Source organism: Choloepus didactylus, chromosome 10 (genome assembly GCF_015220235.1).
Source record: "Choloepus didactylus isolate mChoDid1 chromosome 10, mChoDid1.pri, whole genome shotgun sequence".
NCBI lineage: Eukaryota > Metazoa > Chordata > Mammalia > Pilosa > Megalonychidae > Choloepus > Choloepus didactylus.
The window spans coordinates 92,968,688-92,995,826 of record NC_051316.1 but is presented as its reverse complement, the minus strand read 5'-3'; the positions used below and the strand labels follow the sequence as shown (position 1 = coordinate 92,995,826).

The 27,139-nt window shown below is 38.7% G+C and overlaps 1 protein-coding gene across 3 annotated transcripts in view; it reads left to right on the top strand.

Annotated features, from left to right (window-relative positions):
• GLE1 (GLE1 RNA export mediator) overlaps nt 1-27,139 on the top strand; it is an 83,882-nt gene that overhangs the window by 9,455 nt on the left and 47,288 nt on the right. The window contains exons 1-2 of one of the 3 annotated variants that reach the window (XM_037798051.1): nt 15,160-15,183; nt 15,505-15,723. The exons of 1 other annotated variant lie outside the window; for it this stretch is intronic. In XM_037798051.1, coding sequence (XP_037653979.1) covers nt 15,181-15,183; nt 15,505-15,723 — 222 coding nt within the window. In that variant the 5' untranslated portion in view covers nt 15,160-15,180. Of the gene's footprint in view, nt 1-15,159; nt 15,184-15,504; nt 15,724-27,139 lie in introns of those variants that run through there. One more of the 3 variants, XM_037798050.1, reaches the window with a different exon arrangement.

The window sequence follows — 27,139 nt, the reverse complement described above, 5'->3', positions numbered from 1 at the left end:
ACAATGTAAAGAAAGACATTACTTTCTGTTTTATATAGCATTTCAGATTTTTTAGTTGTCAGAAAAACTGCAACCCTTCAGATTTTTGTTGACCAAAAACAGTGACTTTCTCTCTCCTTTTTCATTGTAATCCTCAAATCAGAGTCATCCACAAGATTGTTCCACCACAAGATTTTTTTAGTCATGTTATTTAGAATAAATACTTAAAAAGAAACAAATTACTAATTTAGTATTTTTATCTCTGTGTTTTTCCACTGTTCGGCAGGTCAGCCCAAGGCCCATATTCAAAAAAATAAGGTTAACTTCTAAGTAATATATTAGCCCATGTGTATTTTTAAATGTTATTAAAAGAAGTTTGACAATATTGTCAAGGGTACTTAAAAGTCAATTCCTGGGTTAATTTAGCTGGTAAAGTAAACTGGGTTTTAGAGAGTCTGAGGACATCAAGAGAAACTTCACTGCTTTTGGTTGTAACAACTCAATTTCACTCTTCCATACTATTGTGTTATTTTAATAATAGTTCCTTTCTTTAAGATCACAGTGATATCCCATCTGTTTAACTTTTTTAGACATGTTTTAAAATATCCAGAGAATGCGAAGTTACCAAGTTTGTAGCTTTTACTTGGCTCCCCATCTTTATTTTTTATTATTATTTTTTTCCTAATAAAATCAGCCATCATTTATTGAGTACTTACTTCATGTTGCCCATGCCATCTACCTCATGGGGCGCTTGTGGCAATGTCCTGAGGGTACTAAACACCATCCCCATCTTACAGACCAGGAGCCTGGGGTGCTGGTCGTGGTGTTTGGGCATGTGGCCATGAGTGTGACAGGGAAGAGAGGAGGCATTGGGATGGCCAGATCTTCTTTCCCTGCAGAAGGGCTCTGCTCACCTCTGTTCTTCTCAAGAGGTGGGAAGAAAGGGAAGTGAGGGCTTTAGAGATGGAGGGTCTTGTCTTGACGACTCCTGCGCAGTACATTTCTCTCTTTATTTTGTTGATGGAGGGCTACCTCCTTCCCTGTGCTGAGCACCCCCAGCCTTCTTCCCTTCCTTCTCATCTTCTTTGCCTCGTTCTCTCATCTAGTATGCTGGTCCTCAACCCAGAGAGCTGAGATTCAGGCTAAGCATCCATAAATCTGCTTCTGTTGCTTTTCTGAGCAGAGAAGAACCCCACTCAACCCAGCCTTGACTCCATGTAAGCGCTTGGATCCCCAGAGTCAGACCAGGGGCTTTGCTTTCCTCCGAGATGTGCTCGTCCTTCCACCCCAGCTCAGGAGCAAAGCAAGTCTTCCCAGAGGGAAGTGGGGGCTTAGAGGAACAGTGACTCCCTGTTGGCTTGGATGCCTCACCTTTTGCCCTCCTGGGGACTTGGGGAGGTGGTCACTGGCTCCTGGTTCTATTTTCGAGGACACATGACCCGGCACCTAAAGTATGGAGGCTGTGTCAGTGAAGATGCTTCCCAATGAATGGATGGGAGGAGAGTGTCTGATGAGAACTCCCCTGGTGTAGGCCTGCAGAGGAGTCAGAGCAGAAGGAAAAGCCTTTCATACCTCTTGAAGGGATCAGGCCATGTGAGCCTCTGCCTGGCTCCCCATCTTTAATTTCTTATGTGTATATGTAGTATCTCTCTTTTTTTTTTTTTTTAATTTTATTTTGAAATAAATTCAAACTTACAGGAACAGTTTCAAAAACAACACAAACCCCATACACAGAATTCCAGTATATCCCAACCCCCCTCCCCCGATCCACCAACTTGAACATCCTGTCACACCTCCATTTCTTTCTTTCCCTCCCTCCCTCCTTCCCTCCCTACCTACCATCCATCATCTATTGCTTTGTCTTCTGAACGTATGAGAGCAAGCTGCACACATCCTTGAGCAAACAATGTAATGCACATATACATTTCCCACTAACAAGAACATTTTTTTATGCAATCCCGTTAAACGCAGCTAAGTTGTTCAAGAAATTCAACATTGATACAAAGCTTACATTCTGTATTTCCTTTTTTTCTTTCTTTTGTCCCAACTGTGTCCCTTTCAGCCTCCTCTCCTCCATCCTTGTGAGAAACAAGCACTATTCCTAAAAAGGAATAAATGCTCACCGATTGTGGAGAAGAAAAGAATTTATTCACGATCTTGCAAGAACAGGCCCAACCAAAATGTGGGGGTTGGCGCCCAGAACAATAGACCCAGCAGTATTTATTCCCTGCACCTAACCGCAAGTCCCTCCCCTGTTTCTCCAGTGGCTGGATATTTCAGAGGTTGCATTCTATTCGACAAGCCTAACTAGCCCAGGCAAATTTGAAACATGCCGCCTGCCCAAATTGGAAACATTTGAAAGGAAAGTCTCCTGTGCAAACTTGGAACATTTGAAAGAAGTCTCCACCCCTCTTTCCTTTGTTCTTGAACTGCAGAGCCAGTCTGAGCTAGTTTGGTAACAACTTATGAAGCTGTTTAAGGAACCTTCCCCCTCCCCCCTCCCCCAGTCTCCACCTTGCAAGGACAGTGGGCGGATAAACAGGAGGACTGGCCACTGATAATAGCTTGGCTTTTTGACCCATTGCCATTCCCCTGAGCTGCCCCCACCCTGTGTGAAAGCTAAACTTAATCTAATTCTCACATCCTCAGATCTCATCCAGGATCATCCTTGGCATTTAATTGTCATTACCTATTTAGACTGTCTTCTTTTTTTTTTTTTTTCCTCAATTGTGGAAACATGTATACAGCCTAAATCTTCCCATTTCAACCCCTCCCTAGCACTCTGTTAGTGGGATTAATCACATTTAGAATGTTGCAATGCTATCATCTTCCCACCATCCATTACTAGAAATTTCCCTTCACCCCAAACAGAAACCCTACACTCCTTTTTTAACTCCCCATTGCTCCTTCCCCCTCCTCTTGTAACCCATACTCTACTTTTCATCTCTATTGTCATATTCTCTGATACTTTCTTTGTGTTTACAGTGGGACTTAAATTTAACCTCTTAAATCTATAACAATCTTGTTTTTCTTTGATACCAACTTAACTTCAATAGGAGACGTAAACTATGTTCCTATACTACTCTATTCCCCCACCTTTATGTAGTTCTTGTCAAAAATTACCTATTTTACATTGAGTCCAAAACCACTGATTTATCATTCCTGTAGGAAGTAAATAGTGGAATTACAAATAAAAAATAAAAAATACAGTAGTATTGGTATTTATATTTACCATGTGATCTTTACTGAAAATCTTTATTTCTTCATGTGGTTTCAGTCAGATGTTTAGTGTCCCTTCCTTTCAGCCTGCTCAGTTTCCTTTAGCATTTCTTATAGGACTGATCTACTGGTGATGAAGTCCCTCAGCTTTTGATTATCCGGGAATGTTTTTATCTCCCCCTCGTTTTTACCCTCCAGTTGTTGGTGAATTTTGTAAGTCTCTGGTGGCCGCTGAGTAGTCACTACTTAGTCTTATGTTGTTTCCTTTGTATGTGGTGAATTGCTTTTCTCTTGCTGCTTTCGGAACTTGCTCCTTCTCTTCAGTATTTGAGAGTCTGATCAGAATATGTCTTGGAGTGGGTTTATTTGGATTTATTCTATTTGGAGTTCACTGGGCATTTATGCTTTGTGTATTTATATTGTGTAGAAGGTTTGGGAAGTTTTCCCCAACAATTTCTTTGAATACTCTTTCTAGACCTTTACCCTTCTCTTCCCCTTCTGGGACACCAATGATTCTTAAATTTGGACATTTTATTTTATCTATCATATCCCTGAGATCTATTTTGATTTTTTCAATTTTTTCCCCATTCTTTCTTTTGTTCTTTCATTTTCCATTCTGTGGTCCTCAAGGAGGCTGAGTCATTGTTCAACTTTCTCTAATCTTGTATTATGAGTATCCAGAGTCTTTTAATTTGGCCAAAAGTTTCTTTTATTTCCATAAGATCATCTATTTTTTTATTTACTCTTGCGATTTCTTCTTTATGTTCTTCTAGGATCTTCTTTATGTCCTTTATATCCTGTGCCATGCTCTTCTTCATGTCCTTTATATCCTGTGCTATGCTCTCATTGAGTTCTTTCCGGATATGAAAAATACCGATCTCTAATTGTCAGGTCTACAGCTTGGTGGTGTACACTTTCTCTACCTAACCAGCAGATGGCATCTGTGAGTCACTATTCCCCTCAAGTCACTATTCCCCTCTGATCTTTGTGGTGTGTGGGGATTTGATTCTTGTGGGGTTCAGTTGGCGCACTAAGTTTGGGTGTGTTGTTGGTGCCGTCTGCCCTGAATGTGGGGCGTGCTTCTGGTTGGTTAGGGAGGCAGGGGAGCTTTAATAATCAAACCTCCCAGGTGTTCCTGGAGATTTAAGGCTGTTGTAAGAGTACTAAGCCTTCATTTCAGGCTTGCCACAGATTGTCTCTGCCGCTGACCCACAAGTCCTTGGTATTGGCGTAGGGTCCCAGGTATTTCCGAGCAGGTCCCCCTTCTCAGCTGTGCTCTTCCAGGACTTCTGCTGAGGGAAGGTTGTGCCACATCACAAGTGTGCGCCAGCCCTCCAGGGAAGCCCTGGGCCGCTGGGCCGTGCAGAGGCATTCCCAGCCTGCTGTAAAGATGGTTGAATGGGGCATGTTAATTTCCCCCTTTTCGCACAGCTCCGCCTTCCCAGCTCTGGGACAATTAGCTGTGGGTTCACTAAAGGCCACTGTCCACGGCAGATATTGTGGTGTGTACGCGGTGCTGTGGGAAACACTCCCTGTCACACTGGGTTTCTTGGCGCACCTCTGGGGTCTGGGTCAGGCCCCAGGCAGGAGTGTTCCCTGCCCACTGGGGAGATGCTGCAAGGGGCGCAGTTTCTTTCTCCTTTTGGCTCCCCTCTGCCCCCCTGGCCCCGAGACAATAGCAGCAGGCTATCCTCCACGCCAGACACTGAGACGTTGACACAGTCCGCTCCTGCCATGCTTCACTGTGTGGTTCTCACCATTGTAACCACGGCTGCTCCTGGGTTGTTTTTTTTTTTTTTTTTTTTAAAGGAATTAGTCCATCTCCAAACGTCAACCCATGGTTTCCCCACACCACAGTGCGGCCGCCGGACTTTCAGCCAGTTCACTCACTAGTTTCAGAATGCAGGCTGCCGGTTTCACCCAATGCATGGTCCCTGTGGATTTAACAGACCTTGTCTGGCTGATGCATTGCTGGAACTGGTGTTCTGGGTCACTTTCTGGCTTTTATCTAGTATTTTTCATGGAGGTGTTTTTGTGCCCTGTCTTACCTAACTGCCATCTTAGGTTCTCCCTATGTAGTATCTTTAAGGCTAGCTGGCAATTGAATATATATATTTTTATTGACATATTACAGACTGCTTCATATGTAAATGTAGAAACAACTAAAGCCAGTATCTTCTGAAAACTGTATGTCAGTCTTAAGTATACATCTCGTTTTGTATAATTTGTAAATTATGTTTTTCAAAAAGTTGTTCTTGTTTTTTAAAATTTGGATGTCTAAAGGAAAGATGTCTTAACTTCCTATCTTTTAACTTCTTTTGATGTATGTTAAATACATTTATTATGTTATTTTAGAAGAAAATATCAATTAACCATATTAAATATAAGAACATGTTTTTAAAAAATGATATTACCTTCTCTGATTGAAAGCATTGCACACCAAACGTTTAGAGATAATAGTTAACTGATACAATTGAATAACTTGTCCACACAGATATTGGAGTGTGTCTAGAATTTATTTTGTACTCTTTCTGGTATAAATCCCATTTTATTTAAGCCATCGGCTTTTACATCAATAACCACATTCTATGTCTTTTTAAATATGCTTATTTTCATTTTAAAAATAACATCATAAAAAATTTAGGAAATACAGAAAATTAGAGCAAGGAGAAATATGTCACTTACTCAAGTATATTGTCTGATATATTTCCTTTATTCTCTTTAATACAGTAACACTTGTTTTTATTTTACATAATAGTAATCATATTGTATTTATACTTTTATTTTTTCACTTAAAATTGAATCTTAAATATATTATTACATAGGATTCACAATCAGTATTTTAAAAATGACTAATACTCCATTGATCATTTGTACTATGTTTACTTTAAAATTTGTCTAGTTTTCTTTGCCAGTGTTTATTTAGATTGCTTTCAAGCATGCTTTAGTTTGGAAATCTTATTCATTGTTGGTGGGACTGTATAATAGTACAGCTACTCTGGAAGACTGTCTGATGGTTCCTTAGAAAACTAGATACAGAGCTACCCTTCAATCTAGCAATTGCACTTCTCGGTATATACCCGGAAGATCTGAAAGCAGTGACACGAACAGATATCTGCATGCCAATGTTCATAGCAGCAATGTTCACAATTGCCAAGAGATGGAAACAACCCAGATGTTCTTCAACAGATGAGTGGATAAACAAAATGTGGTATATACACATGATGGAATACTACACGGCCATAAGAAGGAATGATGTTGTGAAACATATGACAACATGGATGAACCTTGAAGACATAATGCTGAGCAAAATAAGCAAGGCACAAAAAGAGAAATATTGTATGTTACCACTAATGTGAACATTGAAAAAATGTAAAATAAATGGTTCATATTGTAGAATGTAGGGGACCTAGTGATAGCAAATGCTGAAGGGGGAATGATAATCTAATAAGAACAGAAAAGTTATCATGGGTAAGCTTAATGTTCTGGGAATGCTCAGGAATGACTATGGTTTGTTAATTTCTGGGGGGTACGGTAGGAACAAGTTCTCAGAAATGTAGTTATTTTTGGTTGTTTGTTTTTCTTATTCCTTTGCTGGGTTATAGTCTTAATTTTCTTGGGATACAGTAGAAACATGTTGGAAGTAATGTAGTTATTTTAGGTTATTTGTTTTTTCTTATTCCTTTGTTTTGGTTTTGCTTGAAATGTTTTTTTATTTGTTGTTTTTTTTTTTAATTTTTTGATAAAGTAAGTTAAAAAAAAAAAAACAGTGAAAAAAAATATGCACGGCCCCCCTGAGGAGCTGGGGGAAAATGCAGAGGTGTTCAGCTTCCTCACCTGGACGGTTGCTGATGTTCTCACAAACATTGAGGACTGATAGCTTGGTATGCCGAACCCTGTATCACTGGACTTGGCGTTATGAAGCTTGTTACTGGAAAAGAGAGACTAGGCCTGCTTATAATTGTGCCTAGGAGTCTCCCCCTGCATACCTCTTTGTTGCTTAGATGTGGCCCTCTCTCTCTAGCTAAGCCAACTTGGAGGGTGAAATCACTGCCCTCCCCCCTACATGGGATCTGACACCCAGGGGTGTAAATCTCCCTGGCAATGCAGGATATGACTCCCGGGGATGAATCTGGACCTGACATTGTGGGATTGAGAACATATTGACCAAAAGGGGGATGCGAAATGAAACGAAATAAAGTTTCAGTGGCTGAGAGATTCCAAATGGAGTCAAGAGGTCACTCTGGTGGGCACTCTTACACGTTATATAGATAGCCCTTTGGAATAGCTAGAAGTAAATACCTGAAACTATCAAACTGCAACCCAGTAACCTTGACTCTTGAAGACGTATGTATAATAACATAGCTTACAAGGGGTGACAATGTGATTGTGAAAGCCTAGTGGATCACACTGCCCTTTATCCAGTGTATGGATGGGATGAGTAAAAAAATGGGGACAAAAAACTAAAGGAAAAATAGGGTGGGATTGGGGGGATGGTTTGGGTGTTCTTTTTTTTTTTTTTTTTTCAAACTTATAAAAATATTTATTGTAAGAATGTTTCACATGAATTAAATGTTTTTAAGTAACATGCCAAGAAATAAAATGTTTTCTTAAGAAAGTTTTTCTTCTTCTAGCTAATATTCCTGTGATTTCTATAGGATTGTTATTTACACATTCATATTTTAAAATATAAGATAATTCTTTAAATCTAGATTTCTGGAGAGTAGTATTTGATTTTTTTTTTTTTTCAGTGGATTAACATAATAAACGTCTTTTGTCTGCTCACCTTACATTCAGTGTAGGTGTTTTTTTTTTTTTTTTTTTTTTAATCTTCATTTTATTGAGATATATTCACATACCACGCAGTCATACAAAACAAATCGTACTTTCGATTGTTTACAGTACCATTACATAGTGGTACATTCATCACCCAAATCAATCCCTGACACCTTCATTAGCACACACACACAAATAACAAGAATAATAATTAGAGTGAAAAAGAGCAATTGAAGTAAAAAAGAACACTGGGTACCTTTGTCTGTTTGTTTCCTTCCCCTATTTTTCTACTCATCCATCCATAAACTAGACAAAGTGGGGTGTGGTCCTTATGGCTTTCCCAATCCCATTGTCACCCCTCATGAGCTACATTTTTATACAACTGTCTTCGAGATTCATGGGTTCTGGGTTGTAGTTTGATAGTTTCAGGTATCCACCACCAGCTACCCCAATTCTTTAGAACCTAAAAAAGGGTTGTCTAAAGTGTGCATAAGAGTGCCCACCAGAGTTACCTCTTGGCTCGTTTTGGAATCTCTCTGCCACTGAAGCTTATTTCATTTCCTTTCACATCCCCCTTTTGGTCAAGAAGATGTTCTCCGTCCCATGATGCCAGGTCTACATTCCTCCCCGGGAGTCATATTCCACGTTGCCAGGGAGATTCACTCCCCTGGGTGTCTGATCCCACGTAGAGGGGAGGGCAGTGATTTCACCTTTCAAGTTGGCTTAGCCAGAGAGAGAGGGCCACATCTGAGCAACAAAGAGGCATTCGGGAGGAGGCTCTTAGGCACAACCATAGGGAGGCCTAGCCTCTCCTTTGCAGCAACCGTCTTCCCAAGGGTAAAACCTGTGGTAGAGGGCTCAACCCATCAAACCACCAGTCCCCTATGTCTGTGGTCATGTTAGCAACCATGGAGGTGGGGTAGGCAAATACCCCTGCATTCTCCACAGGCTCCTCAAAGGGGCACTACATCTTTTTTTTTTTCCTTGTTTTTCTTTTTTTTTTTTTTTTAACTTTCCCTTTTTTTTTTTTTATTTTCATTTTATTGAGATATATTCATATACCACGCAGTCATACAAAACAAATCGTACTTTCAATTGTTCACAGTACCATTACATAGTTGTACATTCATCACCCAAATCAATCCCTGACACCTTCATTAGCACACACACAAGAATAACAAGAATAATAATTAGAGTGAAAAAGAGCAATTGAAGTAAAAAAGAACACTGGGTACCTTTGTCTGTTTGTTTCCTTCCCCTATTTTTCTACTCATCCATCCATAAACTAGACAAAGTGGAGTGTGGTCCTTATGGCTTTCCCAATCCCCTTGTCACCCCTTATAAGCTACATTTTTATACAACTGTCTTCAAGATTCATGGGTTCTGGGTTGTAGTTTGATAGTTTCAGGTATCCACCACCAGCTACCCCAATTCTTTAGAACCTAAAAAGGGTTGTCTAAAGTATGCGTAAGAGTGCCCACCAGAGTGACCTCTCGGCTCCTTTTGGATTCTCTCTGCCACTGAAGCTTATTTCATTTCCTTTCACATCCCCCTTTTGGTCAAGAAGATGTTCTCGGTCCCACAATGCCAGGTCTACATTCCTCCCTGGGAGTCATATTCCACGTTGCCAGGGAGATTCACTCCCCTGGGTGTCTGATCCCACGTAGGGGGGAGGGCAGTGATTTCACCTTTCAAGTTGGCTTAGCTAGAGAGAGAGGGCCACATCTGAGCAACAAAGAGGCATTCGGGAGGAGGCTCTTAGGCACAACCATAGGGAGGCCTAGCCTCTCCTTTGCAGCAACCATCTTCCCAAGGGTAAAACCTGTGGTAGAGAGCTCAACCCATCAAACCACCAGTCCCCTATGTCTGTGGTCATGTTAGCAACCATGGAGGTGGGGTAGGCGAATACCCCTGCATTCTCCACAGGCTCCTCAAGGGGGCACTGCATCTTTTTTTTTTCCTTGTTTTTTTTTTTTTTTTTATTATTTTTTTAATCATCATTTTATTGAGATATATTCACATACCACGCAGTCATACAAAACAAATTGTACTTTCGATTGTTTACAGTACCATTACATAGTTGTACATTCATCACCTAAATCAATCCCTGACACCTTCATTAGCACACACACAAAAATAACAAGAATAATAATTAGAGTGAAAAAGAGCAATTGAAGTAAAAAAGAACACTGGGTACCTTTGTCTGTTTGTTTCCTTCCCCTACTTTTCTACACATCCATCCATAAACTAGACAAAGTGGTGTTTGGTCCTTATGGCTTTCCCAATCCCATTGTCACCCCTCATAAGCTACATTTTTATACAACTGTCTTCGAGATTCATGGGTTCTGGGTTGTAGTTTGATAGTTTCAGATATCCACCACCAGCTACCCCAATTCTTTAGAACCTAAAAAGGGTTGTCTAAAGTGTGCATAAGAGTGCCCACCAGAGTGACCTCTCGGCTCCTTTTGGAATCTCTCTGCCACTGAAGCTTATTTCATTTCCTTTCACATCCCCCTTTTGGTCAAGAAGATGTTCTCCGTCCCACGGTGCCAGGTCTACATTCCTCCCTGGGAGTCATATTCCACGTTGCCAGGGAGATTCACTTCCCTGGGTGTCTGATCCCACGTAGGGGGGAGGGCAGTGATTTCACCTTTCAAGTTGGCTTAGCCAGAGAGAGAGGGCCACATCTGAGCAACAAAGAGGCATTCAGGAGGAGACTCTTAGGCACAAATACAGGGAGGCCTAGCCTCTCCTTTGCAGCAACCGTCTTCCCAAGGGTAAAACTTATGGTAGAGGGCTCAACCCATCAAACCACCAGTCCCCTATGTCTGTGGTCATGTTAGCAACCATGGAGGTGGGGTAGGCGAATACCCCTGCATTCTCCACAGGCTCCTCAAGGGGGCACTACATCTTTTTTTTTTTTTTTTTTTCTTTTTTTTCTTTTTTTTTTTTTTTTTTTTTTTTTTTTTTAACTTTCCCTTCTTTTTTAAATCAACTGTATGAAAAAAAAGTTAAAAAGAAAACAAACATACAATAAAAGAACATTTCAAAGAGACCATAACAAGGGAGTAAGAAAAAGACAACTAACCTAAGATAACTGCTTAACTTCCAACATGTTCCTACTTTACCCCAAGAAAGTTACCTAATATAGCAACATTTCTGTGAACTTGCTCCTACTATATCCATCAGAAATTAACAGACCATAGTCATTCCTGGGCATCCCCAGAACGTTAAATAGCTTATCTGTTCTTCTTGGATTATTGTTCCCCCTTCCTTAATTGCTCTCTATTGCTAGTTCTCCTACATTCTACATTATAAGCCATTTGTTTTATATTTTTCAAAGTTCACATTAGTGGTAGCATATAATATTTCTCTTTTTGTGCCTGGCTTATTTCGCTTAGCATTATGTCTTCAAGGTTCATCCATGTTGTGATATGTTTGACGAGATCGTTCCTTCTTACTGCCGTGTAGTATTCCATCATGTGTATATACCACATTTTATTTATCCACTCATCTGTTGAAGGACATTTGGGTTGTTTCCATCTTTTGGCAATTGTGAATAATGCTGCTATGAACATTGGCGTGCAGATATCTGTTCGTGTCACTGCTTTCCGATCTTCCGGGTATATACCGAGAAGTGCAATCGCTGGGTCGAATGGTAACTCTATATCTAGTTTTCTAAGGAACTGCCAGACTGACTTCCAGAGTGGCTGAACCATTATACAGTCCCACCAACAGTGAATAAGAGTTCCAATTTCTCCACATCCCCTCCAGCATTTGTAGTTTCCTGTTTGTTTAATGGCAGCCATTCTAACCGGTGTTAGATGGTATCTCATTGTGGTCTTAATTTGCATCTCTCTAATAGCTAGTGAAGCTGAACATTTTTTCATGTGTTTCTTGGCCATTTGTATTTCCTCTTCAGAGAACTGTCTTTTCATATCTTTTGCCCATTTTATAATTGGGCTGTCTGTACTATTGTCATTGAGTTGTAGGATTTCTTTATGTATGCAAGATATCAGTCTTTTGTCAGATACATGGTTTCCAAAAATTTTTTCCCATTGAGTTGGCTGCCTCTTTACCTTTTTGAGAAATTCCTTTGATGTGCAGAAACTTCTAAGCTTGAGGAGTTCCCATTTATCTATTTTCTCTTTTGTTGCTTGTGCTTTGGGTGTAAAGTCTAGGAAGTGGCCGCCTAATACAAGGTCTTGAAGATGTTTTCCTACATTATCTTCTAGGAGTTTTATGGTACTTTCTTTTATATTGAGATCTTTGGTCCATTTTGAGGTAATTTTTGTGTAGGGGGTGAGGTAGGGGTCCTCTTTCATTCTTTTGGATATGGATATCCAACTCTCCCAGCCCCATTTGTTGAAAAGACCATTATGACTCAGTTCAGTGACTTCGGGGGCCTTATCAAAGATCAGTCGGCCATAGATCTGAGAGTCTATCTCTGAATTCTCAATTCAATTCCGTTGATCTATATGTCTATCTTTGTGCCAGTACCATGCTGTTTTGGCAACTGTGGCTTTATAATAAGCTTCAAAGTCAGGGAGTGTAAGTCCTCCCACTTCGTTTTTCTTTTTTAGAGTGTCTTTAGCAATTCGAGGCATCTTCCCTTTCCAAATAAATTTGATAACTAGCTTTTCCAAGTCTGCAAAGTAGGTTGTTGGAATTTTGATTGGGATTGCATTGAATCTGTAGATGAGTTTGGGTAGAATTGACATCTTAATGACATTTAGCCTTCCTATCCATGAACATGGAATATTTTTCCATCTTTTAAGGTCCCCTTCTATTTCTTTTAGTAGAGTTATGTAGTTTTCTTTGTATAGGTCTTTTACATCTTTGGTTAAGTTTATTCCTAGGTACTTGATTTTTTTAGTTGCTATTGAAAATGGTATCTTTTTCTTGAGTGTCTCTTCAGTTTGTTCATTTCTAGCATATAGAAACATGACTGACTTATGTGCATTAATCTTGTATCCCGCTACTTTGCTAAATTTGTTTATTAGCTCTAGTAGGTGTATCGTTGATTTCTCAGGGTTTTCTAGATATAAGATCATATCATCTGCAAACAATGACAGTTTTACTTCTTCTTTTCCAATTTGGATGCCTTTTATTTCTTTGTCTTGCCGGATTGCCCTGGCTAGCACTTCCAGCACAATGTTGAATAACAGTGGTGACAGCGGGCATCCTTGTCTTGTTCCTGATCTTAGAGGGAAGGCTTTCAGTCTCTCACCATTGAGTACTATGCTGGCTGTGGGTTTTTCATATATGCTCTTTATCATGTTGAGGAAGTTTCCTTCAATTCCTACCTTTTGAAGTGTTTTTATCAAAAAGGGATGTTGGATTTTGTCAAATGCTTTTTCAGCATCTATTGAGATGATCAATTGATTTTTCCCTTTTGACTTGTTAATGTGTTGTAATACATTGATTGATTTTCTTATGTTGAACCATCCTTGCATGCCTGGAATAGACCCCACTTGGTCATGGTGTATGATTTTTTTAATGTGTCTTTGGATTCGATTTGCAAGTATTTTTTTGAGGATTTTTGCATCTATATTCATTAGGGAGATTGGCCGGTAGTTTTCCTTTTTTGTAGCATCTTTGCCTGGTTTTGGTATTAGATTGATGTTAGCTTCATAAAATGAGTTAGGTAGTGTTCCATTTTCTTCAATGTTTTGAAAGAGTTTGAGTAAGATTGGTGTCAGTTCTTTCTGGAAAGTTTGGTAGAATTCCCCTGTGAAGCCATCTGGCCCTGGGCATTTATTTGTGGGAAGATTTTTGATGACTGATTGGATCTCTTTGCTTGTGATGGGTTGGTTGAGGTCTTCTGTTTCTTCTCTGGTCAGTCTAGGTTGTTCATATGTTTCCAGGAAATTGTCCATTTCCTCTACATTATCCAGTTTGTTGCCATACAGTTGTTCATAGTATCCTCTTATAATTTTTTTAATTTCTTCAGGATCTGCAGTTATGTCACCTTTTTCATTCATTATTTTGTTTATATGGGTCTTCTCTCTTTTTGATTTTGTCAGTCTAGCTAGGGGCTTGTCAATCTTGTTGATCTTCTCAAAGAACCAACTTTTGGTGATGTTTATCCTCTCTATTGTTTTTTTGTTCTCTATGTCATTTATTTCTGCTTTAATCCTTGTTATTTCTTTTCTTCTACTTGGTTTAGGATTGGTTTGTTGTTCATTTTCTAGCTTCTTCAGTTGATCCATTAGTTCTTTGATTTTGGCTCTTTCTTCCTTTTTAATATATGCGTTTAGTGCTATAAATTTCCCAGTTAGCACTGCTTTTGCTGCATCCCATAGGTTTTGGTATGTTGTGTTCCCATTTTCATTCATCTCTATATATTTAGCAATTTCTCTTGCTATTTCTTCTTTAACCCACTGATTGTTTAGGAGTGTGTTGTTTAACCTCCAGGTATTTGTGAATTTTCTAAGTCTCTGATGGTTATTGACTTCTAATTGTATTCCATTGTGGTTAGAGAATGTGCTTTGAATAATTTCAATCTTTTTAAATTTATTGAGGCTTGTTTTATGTTTGGGTGTTCTTTTCTATTTTTTATTCTTATTCTGATTCTTTCTGGTGTAAGGAAAATGTCCAAAAATAGATTGGGGTGATGATTGCACAACTATATGATGATACTGTGAACAGTTGATTGTACACCATGGATGATTATGTGGTATGTGAATATATTTCAATAAAACAATTTAATTAAAAAAAAACAAGGTGTGAACAACGTGTGTAGTATGCATCTGTTTGTTAAAGTAAAAATATTTTTAAAAAACATTGGCTGGAGGGAGGGATATATAACAGCCATGCTTCTATGTTTGTATAGACTTTTTATGGAAGGATCTACAAGAAATTTTTCATCAGTTTTGCTTCTGGGGAGAGGACTAGGTTTGGGGTAGGAAAGAGAGCATTCACTGTAAACCCTATTTGGTGTTTTTAATATATGTATATGTGTTAATTTGCTCAATATGATAAAATAAAATTAAGATTTTTTTTTAAATGGGGACAAAAAACTAAAGGAAAAATAGGGTGGGAGGGGAGGGACGATTTGGGTGTTCTTTTTTTACTCTTACTATTTTTATTCTTATTTTCACTTTTTCCGGTACAAAGAAAATGTTCAAAAAATAGATCGGGGAGATGAATGAACAACTATATGATGTTAATATGAACAATTGATTGTACACTTTGGATGACTGTATGGTATGTGAATATATCTCAATAAAATTGAATTTTAAAAATATACGCTTTATTGACAAACTGTGCATTGTTCCTTTTTTCTGTAGTTAGGGTTACTTGGTGTGATATTCTTCAAAAGAATAGAAATCAGGATCATTATCAAGGAACCACTGTACTTTCTCTTCATCTCTGATTGTTTATATGATTACTTTGAGTCTTTGATATTTATTTAGGCCCTCTTAGTTTTTTGATAAGGCACATAGTGAATTATAAGGAGATAATTATTTTTGATTGCCTAGAATCAGTTGACATGCAGGTTGGGCTTAATCCTCCTTTCTTCTCTAGGATGTTTTAGAAGAATATATGTCTCTCCCCAAGCTGTCTTCTTACTCTGGATGGGTGGTAGATCATGTCTTACCCCATATGCAAGAGAATCCACCTCCATCTGAGACGTCAGCATTGTCTACCTCAGCCCTAGACCAACCTTCATTTGTTCCCAAATCTTCTGTCAGAAGCGCTGTATTCTCATTAGTCACCCACGCAACACCACCAAATGGAACCAAGGTAAGGGTTTAATCAATTTAATGCAAAAGACACAATGTCTGCATTACTAAAGTGTTTAATATTGTTATATGACTATTACTTTACTTTGGGGACAATAATGATTGCGTCTCATTGCATCTGTTTTTAGGGACATTATTTACTACAGCACTCAGTGTTCTTTTATCAAGACCCAGAGGGAGAGATTTCCCTCTTAATGCCAACAATGGTAATACATTTCATGAGCAATTGGGTTATTTTTTCTCATGAACATTGCGGTTGTTTAAGTGGTAAGGTCTCCCATTTTGTGTTGGCTGCTGGGAGGCTTACAGTTAAATTTATGGCCTACTCTTAAAATGTATGTACCTTAACACTGGTTCTGTAATGAGTTTTTACCCTATCGCTGGCTCTGTTTTGTCCTGGCCTTTATTTGTTGATTCTTACCCCCCCTCGCCCTCTGCTTCCCCCTCCCCCCCCAACAGTTACAGAAGTAGTTGGTATATATACAAATATATATATATTGTTCTTGTTCTTCCTTTTTTAAAAGAAAGGTGGTGGAATATACTGTTAGGTACCTTGTTTTTTTTCACTTGACTGTATCTTGGAAATAATTCCATATCTGTCTAGCTATATATTTCTGCCTCATTCTTTTTATTTTTTTCTGATTTTAATTTATTTTTGTCATATTTTATGTTTGTTTGTAAGCTGCCTTAAACTCTGTTGGTTCAGAGTTAGAAAGTAACTGGCCTAAAGTAAAGAGATAATTGAAAAATCCTTAACTGCATTATTGTGCTTTTTCAAATTTTAGATTTTTGTGCCAACAAATTAAGACTAGGCAACTTTTTAGAAAGGTGGAGATTACATTTCTCACATTTAGCTTCTGAAAGACAAAGTTCTTTGTTTCTTTTCCCCATCCCCATTGCAAATTTTTTTTTGTTGCAAAAACATTATCATAACATCAAAAGAAGAAATTTAAATCTCTGTGACTTCATCATTAAAGTCAACAGTTATTGCTTTCCAGTCTCTTATGCCTGCATATTTGTATTTAGGCCTAATCAAAATGTATGTACACTTTTCATATTCTACTTTTCTTTCTTGACCTTATTTTGTTACTATTTGTTCATGTTATTACCACCTTTGTAAATATCATATTTAGTGGATATACAATATTCTGTAATTATTAAATTGCCTTTTTTATTATTAGGCTTTTATATTATTTCCATTTCTTTGCTTTTAAAGATATTACAGTGAGAAACTTTCTGCAGTGTTTTTTTTCTTTTAAAACTATTGTCTTAAATTCTCAAGCATTAGATGACTATATATATATATATTTTTTTTTTCGATTGTTCACAGTACCATTACATAGTTGTACATTCATCACCTAAATCAATCCCTGACACCTTCATTAGCACACACACAAAAATAACAAGAATAATAATTAGAGTGAAAAAGAGCAATTGAAGTAAAAAAGAACACTGGGTACCTTTGTCTGTTTGTTTCCTTCCCCTATTTTTCTACTCATCCATACATAAACTAGACAAAGTGGAGTGTGGTCCTTATGGCTTTCCCAATCCCATTGTCACCCCTCATAAGCTACATTTTTATACAACTGTCTTCGAGATTCATGGGTTCTGGGTTGTAGTTTGATAGTTTCAGGTATCCACCACCAGCTACCCCAATTCTTTAGAACCTAAAAAGGGTTGTCTAAAGTGTGCGTAAGAGTGCCCACCAGAGTGACCTCTCGGCTCCTTTTGGATTCTCTCTGCCACTGAAGCTTATTTCATTTCCTTTCACATCCCCCTTTTGGTCAAGAAGATGTTCTCCGTCCCACGATGCCAGGTCTACATTCCTCCCCGGGAGTCATATTCCACGTTGCCAGGGAGATTCACTCCCCTGGGTGTCTGATCCCACGTAGAGGGGAGGGCAGTGATTTCACCTTTCAAGTTGGCTTAGCCAGAGAGAGAGGGCCACATCTGAGCAACAAAGAGGCATTCGGGAGGAGGCTCTTAGGCACAACCATAGGGAGGCCTAGCCTCTCCTTTGCAGCAACCGTCTTCCCAAGGGTAAAACCTGTGGTAGAGGGCTCAACCCATCAAACCACCAGTCCCCTATGTCTGTGGTCATGTTAGCAACCATGGAGGTGGGGTAGGCGAATACCCCTGCATTCTCCACAGGCTCCTCAAGGGGGCACTACATCTTTTTTTCCTTGTTATTCTTTTTTTTTTTTTTTAACTTTCCCTTCTTTTTTAAATCAACTGTATGAAAAAAAAGTTAAAAAGAAAACAAACATACAATAAAAGAACATTTCAAAGAGACCATAACAAGGGAGTAAGAAAAAGACAACTAACCTAAGATAACTGCTTAACTTCCAACATGTTCCTACTTTACCCCAAGAAAGTTACCTAATACAGCAACATTTCTGTGAACTTGTTCCTACTATATCCATCAGAAATTAACAGATCATAGTCATTCCTGGGCATCCCCAGAACGTTAAATAGCTTATCTGTTCTTCTTGGATTATTGTTCCCCCTTCCTTAATTGCTCTCTATTGCTAGTTCTCCTACATTCTACATTATAAACCATTTGTTTTACATTTTTCAAAGTTCACATTAGTGGTAGCATATAATATTTCTCTTTTTGTGCCTGGCTTATTTCGCTCAGCATTATGTCTTCAGGGTTCATCCATGTTGTCACATGTTTCACGAGATCGTTCCTTCTTACTGCCGCGTAGTATTCCATCGTGTGTATATACCACATTTTATTTATCCACTCATCTGTTGAAGGACATTTGGGTTGTTTCCATCTCTTGGCAATTGTGAATAATGCTGCTATGAACATTGGCGTGCAGATATCTGTTCGTGTCACTGCTTTCCGATCTTCCGGGTATATACCGAGAAGTGCAATCGCTGGATCGAATGGTAACTCTATATCTAGTTTTCTAAGGAACTGCCAGACTGACTTCCAGAGTGGCTGAACCATTATACAGTCCCACCAACAGTGAATAAGAGTTCCAATTTCTCCACATCCCCTCCAGCATTTGTAGTTTCCTGTTTGTTTAATGGCAGCCATTCTAACCGGTGTTAGATGGTATCTCATTGTGGTCTTAATTTGCATCTCTCTAATAGCTAGTGAAGCTGAACATTTTTTCATGTGTTTCTTGGCCATTTGTATTTCCTCTTCAGAGAACTGTCTTTTCATATCTTTTGCCCATTTTATAATTGGGCTGTCTGTACCATTGTCATTGAGTTGTAGGATTTCTTTATATATGCAAGATATCAGTCTTTTGTCAGATACATGGTTTCCAAAAATTTTTTCCCATTGAGTTGGCTGCCTCTTTACCTTTTTGAGAAATTCCTTTGATGTGCAGAAACTTCTAAGCTTGAGGAGTTCCCATTTATCTATTTTCTCTTTTGTTGCTTGTGCTTTGGGTGTAAAGTCTAAGATGACTATATTAAAGATCAAAAGGTATGAACATTCTTTATGGCTCTTGATATATGTCATTAAGTTGCTTTCCCAAAGGATTATTGCAATATAGAGTATTTGCATACTTTTTTTTTTTTTTTAGATTTTAAGTTTATGCTCTAGCCTTTTTTTTTTTTTTAAATTAAATTCAGTTTTATTGAAATACATTCACACACCATACAATCATCAGTGGTACAATCCACTGTCCACAGTATGATAACATAGTTATGCGTTCATCACCGCAATCTCTCTCTGAACATTTTCCTTACATCAGAAAGAACCAGAACAAGAATAAAAAATAAAAGTGAAAAAAGAACACCCAAATCATTCCCCCATCCCACCCCACTTGTCCTTTAGTTTTTATCCCCATTTTTCTGCTCATCCATACACTAGATAAAGGGGGTGTGATCCACAAGGTCTTCACAATCACACTGTCACCCCTTGTAATCTACATTATTATATAATTGTCTTCAGGAGTCCAGACTGCTGGGTTGGAATTTGGTAGTTTCAGGTATTTACTTCTAGCTATTCCAATACATTAAAACCTAAGAGGTGTTACCTATATAGTGCATAAGAAATTTGCATACTTTTTTAAGTTGGGAATTCGAAAGATCTTGTAACAGACTGCTGACTTGCTATTGTAAAGTATGTTTTAGGTAAGAGACTATAAAATGCTGTATCCTTCCTTTTAATTTTGAAAATGTGAAAACAGATTATCTTAAAAGCCATTTAAATAAGATGGATTTATTCACTTCATTATTCATCATTCCTTTAACAGAATTTATTTGTGCTTGGTAAGTACCATTCCCTGTGTTAGGTGCTGGGAATTCAACAGTGAGCAAGAATGACATAAACCTTATTAAACTTAAAATGTAGCCGTACATTATTTGGCTTTGGGATGGCGCTATTAGCCAACTTAATTATACAAGAGAAGCAAATAGAGGCATAAGAACTGGAAAGGAAAAGCTAAAATTTTGAGAACAATGTGATTATTTATCTGGAAAACATAAAAGAATCAATGGGAAAACTATCAACCATAAGAAAATGTAGTAAAGTAATGAGTTACAGAAATAACATACTGAAATCAGTAGTCTGTGTAAATAATGATAACCCAGTTACACAAGATATATTAGAAAATAAGAACCCATTTATAGTAGCAAAAAAATAAAATAAATTACCTAGACATAAACCTAAGAAGAAATGTGCCAAAACCTTTTTATTTTTAGAAATATGTAAGCTTATCTCGTTAAAAGATTACAATAATAGAAAACAAGAGTCCTAGATATTATTTCTTATACAAATAACTTAGAAAAGTGTTTTAACCTCGCAAGAAGGGGAGACTCAATTTTCTTAGAAGTAAAATGAAATGTTTCGACTGGGTGAAATGGGACAGCATTTCCAGCTCCCAAAAATGTCTCAAGTTAGACTGTGCCGATTCATACAGCTGTGTGTCAAAGAGGCTGGCACTCATCTTTGCTTGGCAAAGAGGGTAAATTTGTTAAAGGAACTCCCTAAAGCCTACAAAAAAGGTTGACTTTTCAATTTGCTGGTAGTTAATTAACAAAGAGTTTCAGAATAGAAATTCAAGGAGATAATGTAATTTGATTGCCTGCAGTGTATCTTCCAACTTCTCAAATGTGCACTTGCTGGTTGGGTCTTTGAGTCTTAATTGTAATGAAAGACAAGGTTGTGTTCCTTATGAAAACTTTTTCTTTAGTGTTTAGATGGGCAAGTGATGAAGGTGGTGACAGTCAATGGATGGCTGAAGAGTAGATTGTGGGGTTTGCTGCTGCTCAGTAGCAAAATTAATAAATATCTGAAAGAAATAAATAAAATAGCTGTTGGAGGCGGGGCAAGATGGCAGACTGGTGAGCTGTATGTTTTAGTTACTCCTCCAGGAAAGTAGATAAAAAGCCAGGAACTGCGTGGACTGGACACCACAGAGCAATCTGTCTTTGGGCATACTTCATACAACACTCATGAAAACGTGGAACTGCTGAGATCAGCGAAATCTGTAAGTTTTTGCGGCCAGGGGACCCGCGCCCCTCCCTGCCAGGCTCAGTCCCGGGGGAGGAGGGGCTGTCAGCTCCGGGAAGGAGAAGGGAGAATTGCAGTGGCTGCTCTTATCGGAAACTCATTCTACTGATTCAAACTCCAACCATAGATAGACTGAGACCAGACACCAGAGACTCTGAGAGCAGCCAGCCCAGCAGAGAGGAGACAGGCATAGAAAAAAAACAACACGAAAAACTCCAAAATAAAAGCAGAGGATTTTTGGAGTTCTGGTGAACACAGAAAGGGGAAGGGCGGAGATCAGGCCTTGAGGCGCATATGCAAATCCCGAAGCAAAGCTGATCTCTCTGCCCTGTGCACCTTTCCTTAATGGCCCTGGTTGCTTTGTCTATTAGCATTTCAATAACCCATTAGATCTCTGAGGAGGGCCGTTTTTTTTTTGTTTTTTTTTTTTAAATCCTTTTTGCTTTTTCTAAAACAATTACTCTAAGAAGCTCAATACAGAAAGCTTCAAAGAATTGAAATTTGGGCACGTCAAGTCAAGAGCAGAACTAAGAGAGCTCTGAGACAAAAGGCAATAATCCAGTGGCTGAGAAAATTCACTAAACAACACAACTTCCCAAGAAAAGGGGGGTGTCCGCTCACAGCCACCATCCTGGTGGACAGGAAACACTCCTGCCCATCGCCAGCCCCATAGCCCAGAGCTGCCCCAGACAACCCAGTGTGACGGAAGTGCTTCAAATAACAGGCACACACCACAAAACTGGGCGTGGACATTAGCCTTCCCTGCAACCTCAGCTGAATGTCCCAGAGCTGGGAAGGGGGAGCAGTGTGAATTAACAGAGCCCCATTCAGCCATCATTTGAGCAGACTGGGAGCCTCCCAACACTGCGCAGCAGCCCAGAACTGCCCTGGGGGTCGGCACTCACCTGTGACATAGCACAGTCATCCCTCAACAGAGGACCCGGGGTGCACAGCCTGGAAGAGGGGCCCACTTGCAAGTCTCAGGAGCCATACGCCAATACCAAAGACTTGTGGGTCAGTGGCAGAAACAAACTGTGGCAGGACTGAACTGAAGGATTAGACTATTGCAGCAGCTTTAAAACTCTAGGATCATCAGGGAGATTTGATTGTTAGGGCCACCCCCCCTCCCCGACTGCCCAGAAACACGCCCCACATACAGGGCAGGCAACACCAACTACACACGCAAGCTTGGTACACCAATTGGGCCCCACAAGACTCACTCCCCCACTCACCAAAAAGGCTAAGCAGGGGAGATCTGGCTTGTGGAGAACAGGTGGCTCGTGGACGCCACCTGCTGGTTAGTTAGAGAAAGTGTACTCCACGAAGCTGTAGATCTGATAAATTAGAGATAAGGACTTCAACTGGTCTACAAACCCTAAAAGAACCCTATCAAGTTCAGCAAATGCCACGAGGCCAAAAACAACAGAAAATTATAAAGCATATGAAAAAACCAGACGATATGGATAACCCAAGCCCAAGCACCCAAATCAAAAGACCAGAAGAGACACAGCACCTAGAGCAGCTACTCAAAGAACTAAAGATGAACAATGAGACCATAGTACGGGATATGAAGGAAATCAAGAAGACCCTAGAAGAGCATAAAGAAGACATTGCAAGACTAAATAAAAAAATGGATGATCTTATGGAAATTAAAGAAACTGTTGACCAAATTAAAAAGATTCTGGACACTCATAGTACAAGACTAGAGGAAGTTGAACAACGAATCAGTGACCTGGAAGATGACAGAATGGAAAATGAAAGCATAAAAGAAAGAATGGGGAAAAAAATTGAAAAACTCGAAATGGACCTCAGGGATATGATAGATAATATGAAACGTCCGAATATAAGACTCATTGGTGTCCCAGAAGGGGAAGAAAAGGGTAAAGGTCTAGGAAGAGTATTCAAAGAAATTGTTGGGGAAAACTTCCCAAATCTTCTAAACAACATAAATACACAAATCATAAATGCTCAGCGAACTCCAAATAGAATAAATCCAAAAAAACCCACTCCGAGACATATACTGATCACACTGTCAAACATAGAAGAGAAGGAGCAAGTTCTGAAAGCAGCAAGAGAAAAGCAATTCACCACATACAAAGGAAACAGCATAAGACTAAGTAGTGACTACTCAGCAGCCACCATGGAGGCAAGAAGGCAGTGGCACGATATATTTAAAATTCTGAGTGAGAGGAATTTCCAGCCAAGAATACTTTATCCAGCAAAGCTCTCCTTCAAATTTAGGGAGAGCTTAAATTTTTCACAGACAAAGAAATGCTGAGAGAATTTGCTAACAAGAGACCTGCCCTACTGGAGATACTAAAGGGAGCCCTGCAGACAGAGAAACAAAGACAGGACAGAGAGACCTGGAGAAAGGTTCAGTACTAAAGAGATTCGATATGGGTACAATAAAGGATATTAATAGAGAGAGGGAAAAATATGGCAAACATAATCCAAAGGATAAGATGGCCGATTCAAGAAATGCCTTCACGGTTTTAACGTTGAATGTAAATGGATTAAACTCCCCAATTAAAAGATATAGATTCGCGGAATGGATCAAAAAAAATGAACCATCAATATGTTGCATACAAGAGACTCATCTTAGACACAGGGACACAAAGAAACTGAAAGTGAAAGGATGGAAAAAAATATTTCATGCAAGCTACAGCCAAAAGAAAGCAGGTGTAGCAATATTAATCTCAGATAAAATAGACTTCAAAGGCAGGGATGTTTTGAGAGACAAAGAAGGCCACTACATACTAATAAAAGGGGCAATTCAGCAAGAAGAAATAACAATCGTAAATGTCTATGCACCCAATCAAGGTGCCACAAAATACATGAGAGAAACATTGGCAAAACTAAAGGAAGCAATTGATGTTTCCACAATAATAGTGGGAGACTTCAACACATCACTCTCTCCTATAGATAGATCAACCAGACAGAAGACCAATAAGGAAATTGAAAACCTAAACAATCTGATAAATGAATTAGATTTAACAGACATCTACAGGACATTACATCCCAAATCACCAGGATACACATACTTTTCTAGTGCTCACGGAACTTTCTCCAGAATAGATCATATGCTGGGACATAAAACAAGCCTCAATAAATTTAAAAAGATTGAAATTATTCAAAGCACATTCTCTGACCACAATGGAATACAATTAGAAGTCAATAACCACCAGAGACTTAGAAAATTCACAAATACCTGGAGGTTAAACAACACACTCCTAAACAATCAGTAGGTTAAAGAAGAAATAGCAAGAGAAATTGCTAAATATATAGAGACGAATGAAAATGAGAACACAACATACCAAAACCTATGGGATGCAGCAAAAGCAGTGCTAAGGGGGAAATTTATAGCACTAAACGCATATATTAAAAAGGAAGAAAGAGCCAAAATCAAAGAACTAATGGATCAACTGAAGAAGCTAGAAAATGAACAGCAAACCAATCCTAAACCAAGTAGAAGAAAAGAAATAACAAGGATTAAAGCAGAAATAAATGACATAGAGAACAAAAAAACAATAGAAAGGATAAATATCACCAAAAGTTGGTTCTTTGAGAAGATCAACAAGATTGACAAGCCCCTAGCTAGACTGACAAAATCAAAAAGAGAGAAGACCCATATAAACAAAATAATGAATGAAAAAGGTGACATAACTGCAGATCCTGAAGAAATTAAAAAAATTATAAGAGGATATTATGAACAACTGTATGGCAACAAACTGGATAATGTAGAAGAAATGGACAATTTCCTGGAAACATATGAACAACCTAGACTGACCAGAGAAGAAATAGAAGACCTCAACCAACCCATCACAAGCAAAGAGATCCAATCAGTCATCAAAAATCTTCCCACAAATAAATGCCCAGGGCCAGATGGCTGCACGGGAATTCTACCAAACTTTCCAGAAAGAACTGACACCAATCTTACTCAAACTCTTTCAAAACATTGAAAAAAATGGAACACTACCTAACTCATTTTATGAAGCTAACATCAATCTAATACCAAAACCAGGCAAAGATGCTACAAAAAAGGAAAACTACCGGCCAATCTCCCTAATGAATATAGATGCAAAAATCCTCAACAAAATACTTGCAAATCGAATCCAAAGACACATTAAAAAAATCATACACCATGACCAAGTGGGGTTCATTCCAGGCATGCAAGGATGGTTCAACATAAGAAAAACAATCAATGTATTACAACACATTAAAAACTCGAAAGGGAAAAATCAATTGATCATCTCAATAGATACTGAAAAAGCATTTGACAAAATCCAACATCCCTTTTTGATAAAAACACTTCAAAAGGTAGGAATTGAAGGAAACTTCCTCAACATGATAAAGAGCATATATGAAAAACCCACAGCCAGCATAGTACTCAATGGTGAGAGACTGAAAGCCTTCCCTCTAAGATCAGGAACAAGACAAGGATGCCCGCTGTCACCACTGTTATTCAACATTGTGCTGGAAGTGCTAGCCAGGGCAATCCGGCAAGACAAAGAAATAAAAGGCATCCAAATTGGAAAAGAAGAAGTAAAACTGTCATTGTTTGCAGATGATATGATCTTATATCTAGAAAACCCTGAGAAATCAACGATACACCTACTAGAGCTAATAAACAAATTTAGCAAAGTAGCGGGATACAAGATTAATGCACATAAGTCAGTCATGTTTCTATATGCTAGAAATGAACAAACTGAAGAGACACTCAAGAAAAAGATACCATTTTCAATAGCAACTAAAAAAATCAAGTACCTAGGAATAAACTTAACCAAAGATGTAAAAGACCTATACAAAGAAAACTACATAACTCTACTAAAAGAAATAGAAGGGGACCTTAAAAGATGGAAAAATATTCCATGTTCATGGATAGGAAGGCTAAATGTCATTAAGATGTCAATTCTACCCAAACTCATCTACAGATTCAATGCAATCCCAATCAAAATTCCAACAACCTACTTTGCAGACTTGGAAAAGCTAGTTATCAAATTTATTTGGAAAGGGAAGATGCCTCGAATTGCTAAAGACACTCTAAAAAAGAAAAACGAAGTGGGAGGACTTACACTCCCTGACTTTGAAGCTTATTATAAAGCCACAGTTGCCAAAACAGCATGGTACTGGCACAAAGATAGACATATAGATCAATGGAATCGAATTGAGAATTCAGAGATAGACCCTCAGATCTATGGCCGACTGATCTTTAATAAGGCCCCCAAAGTCACCGAACTGAGCCATAATGGTCTTTTCAACAAATGGGGCTGGGAGAGTTGGATATCCATATCCAAAAGAATGAAAGAGGACCCCTACCTCACCCCCTACACAAAAATTAACTCAAAATGGACCAAAGATCTCAATATAAAAGAAAGTACCATAAAACTCCTAGAAGATAATGTAGGAAAACATCTTCAAGACCTTGTATTAGGCGGCCACTTCCTAGACTTTACACCCAAAGCACAAGCAACAAAAGAGAAAATAGATAAATGGGAACTCCTCAAGCTTAGAAGTTTCTGCACCTCAAAGGAATTTCTCAAAAAGGTAAAGAGGCAGCCAACTCAATGGGAAAAAATTTTTGGAAACCATGTATCTGACAAAAGACTGATATCTTGCATATACAAAGAAATCCTACAACTCAATGACAATAGTACAGACAGCCCAATTATAAAATGGGCAAAAGATATGAAAAGACAGTTCTCTGAAGAGGAAATACAAATGGCCAAGAAACACATGAAAAAATGTTCAGCTTCACTAGCTATTAGAGAGATGCAAATTAAGACCACAATGAGATACCATCTAACACCGGTTAGAATGGCTGCCATTAAACAAACAGGAAACTACAAATGCTGGAGGGGATGTGGAGAAATTGGAACTCTTATTCATTGTTGGTGGGACTGTATAATGGTTCAGCCACTCTGGAAGTCAGTCTGGCAGTTCC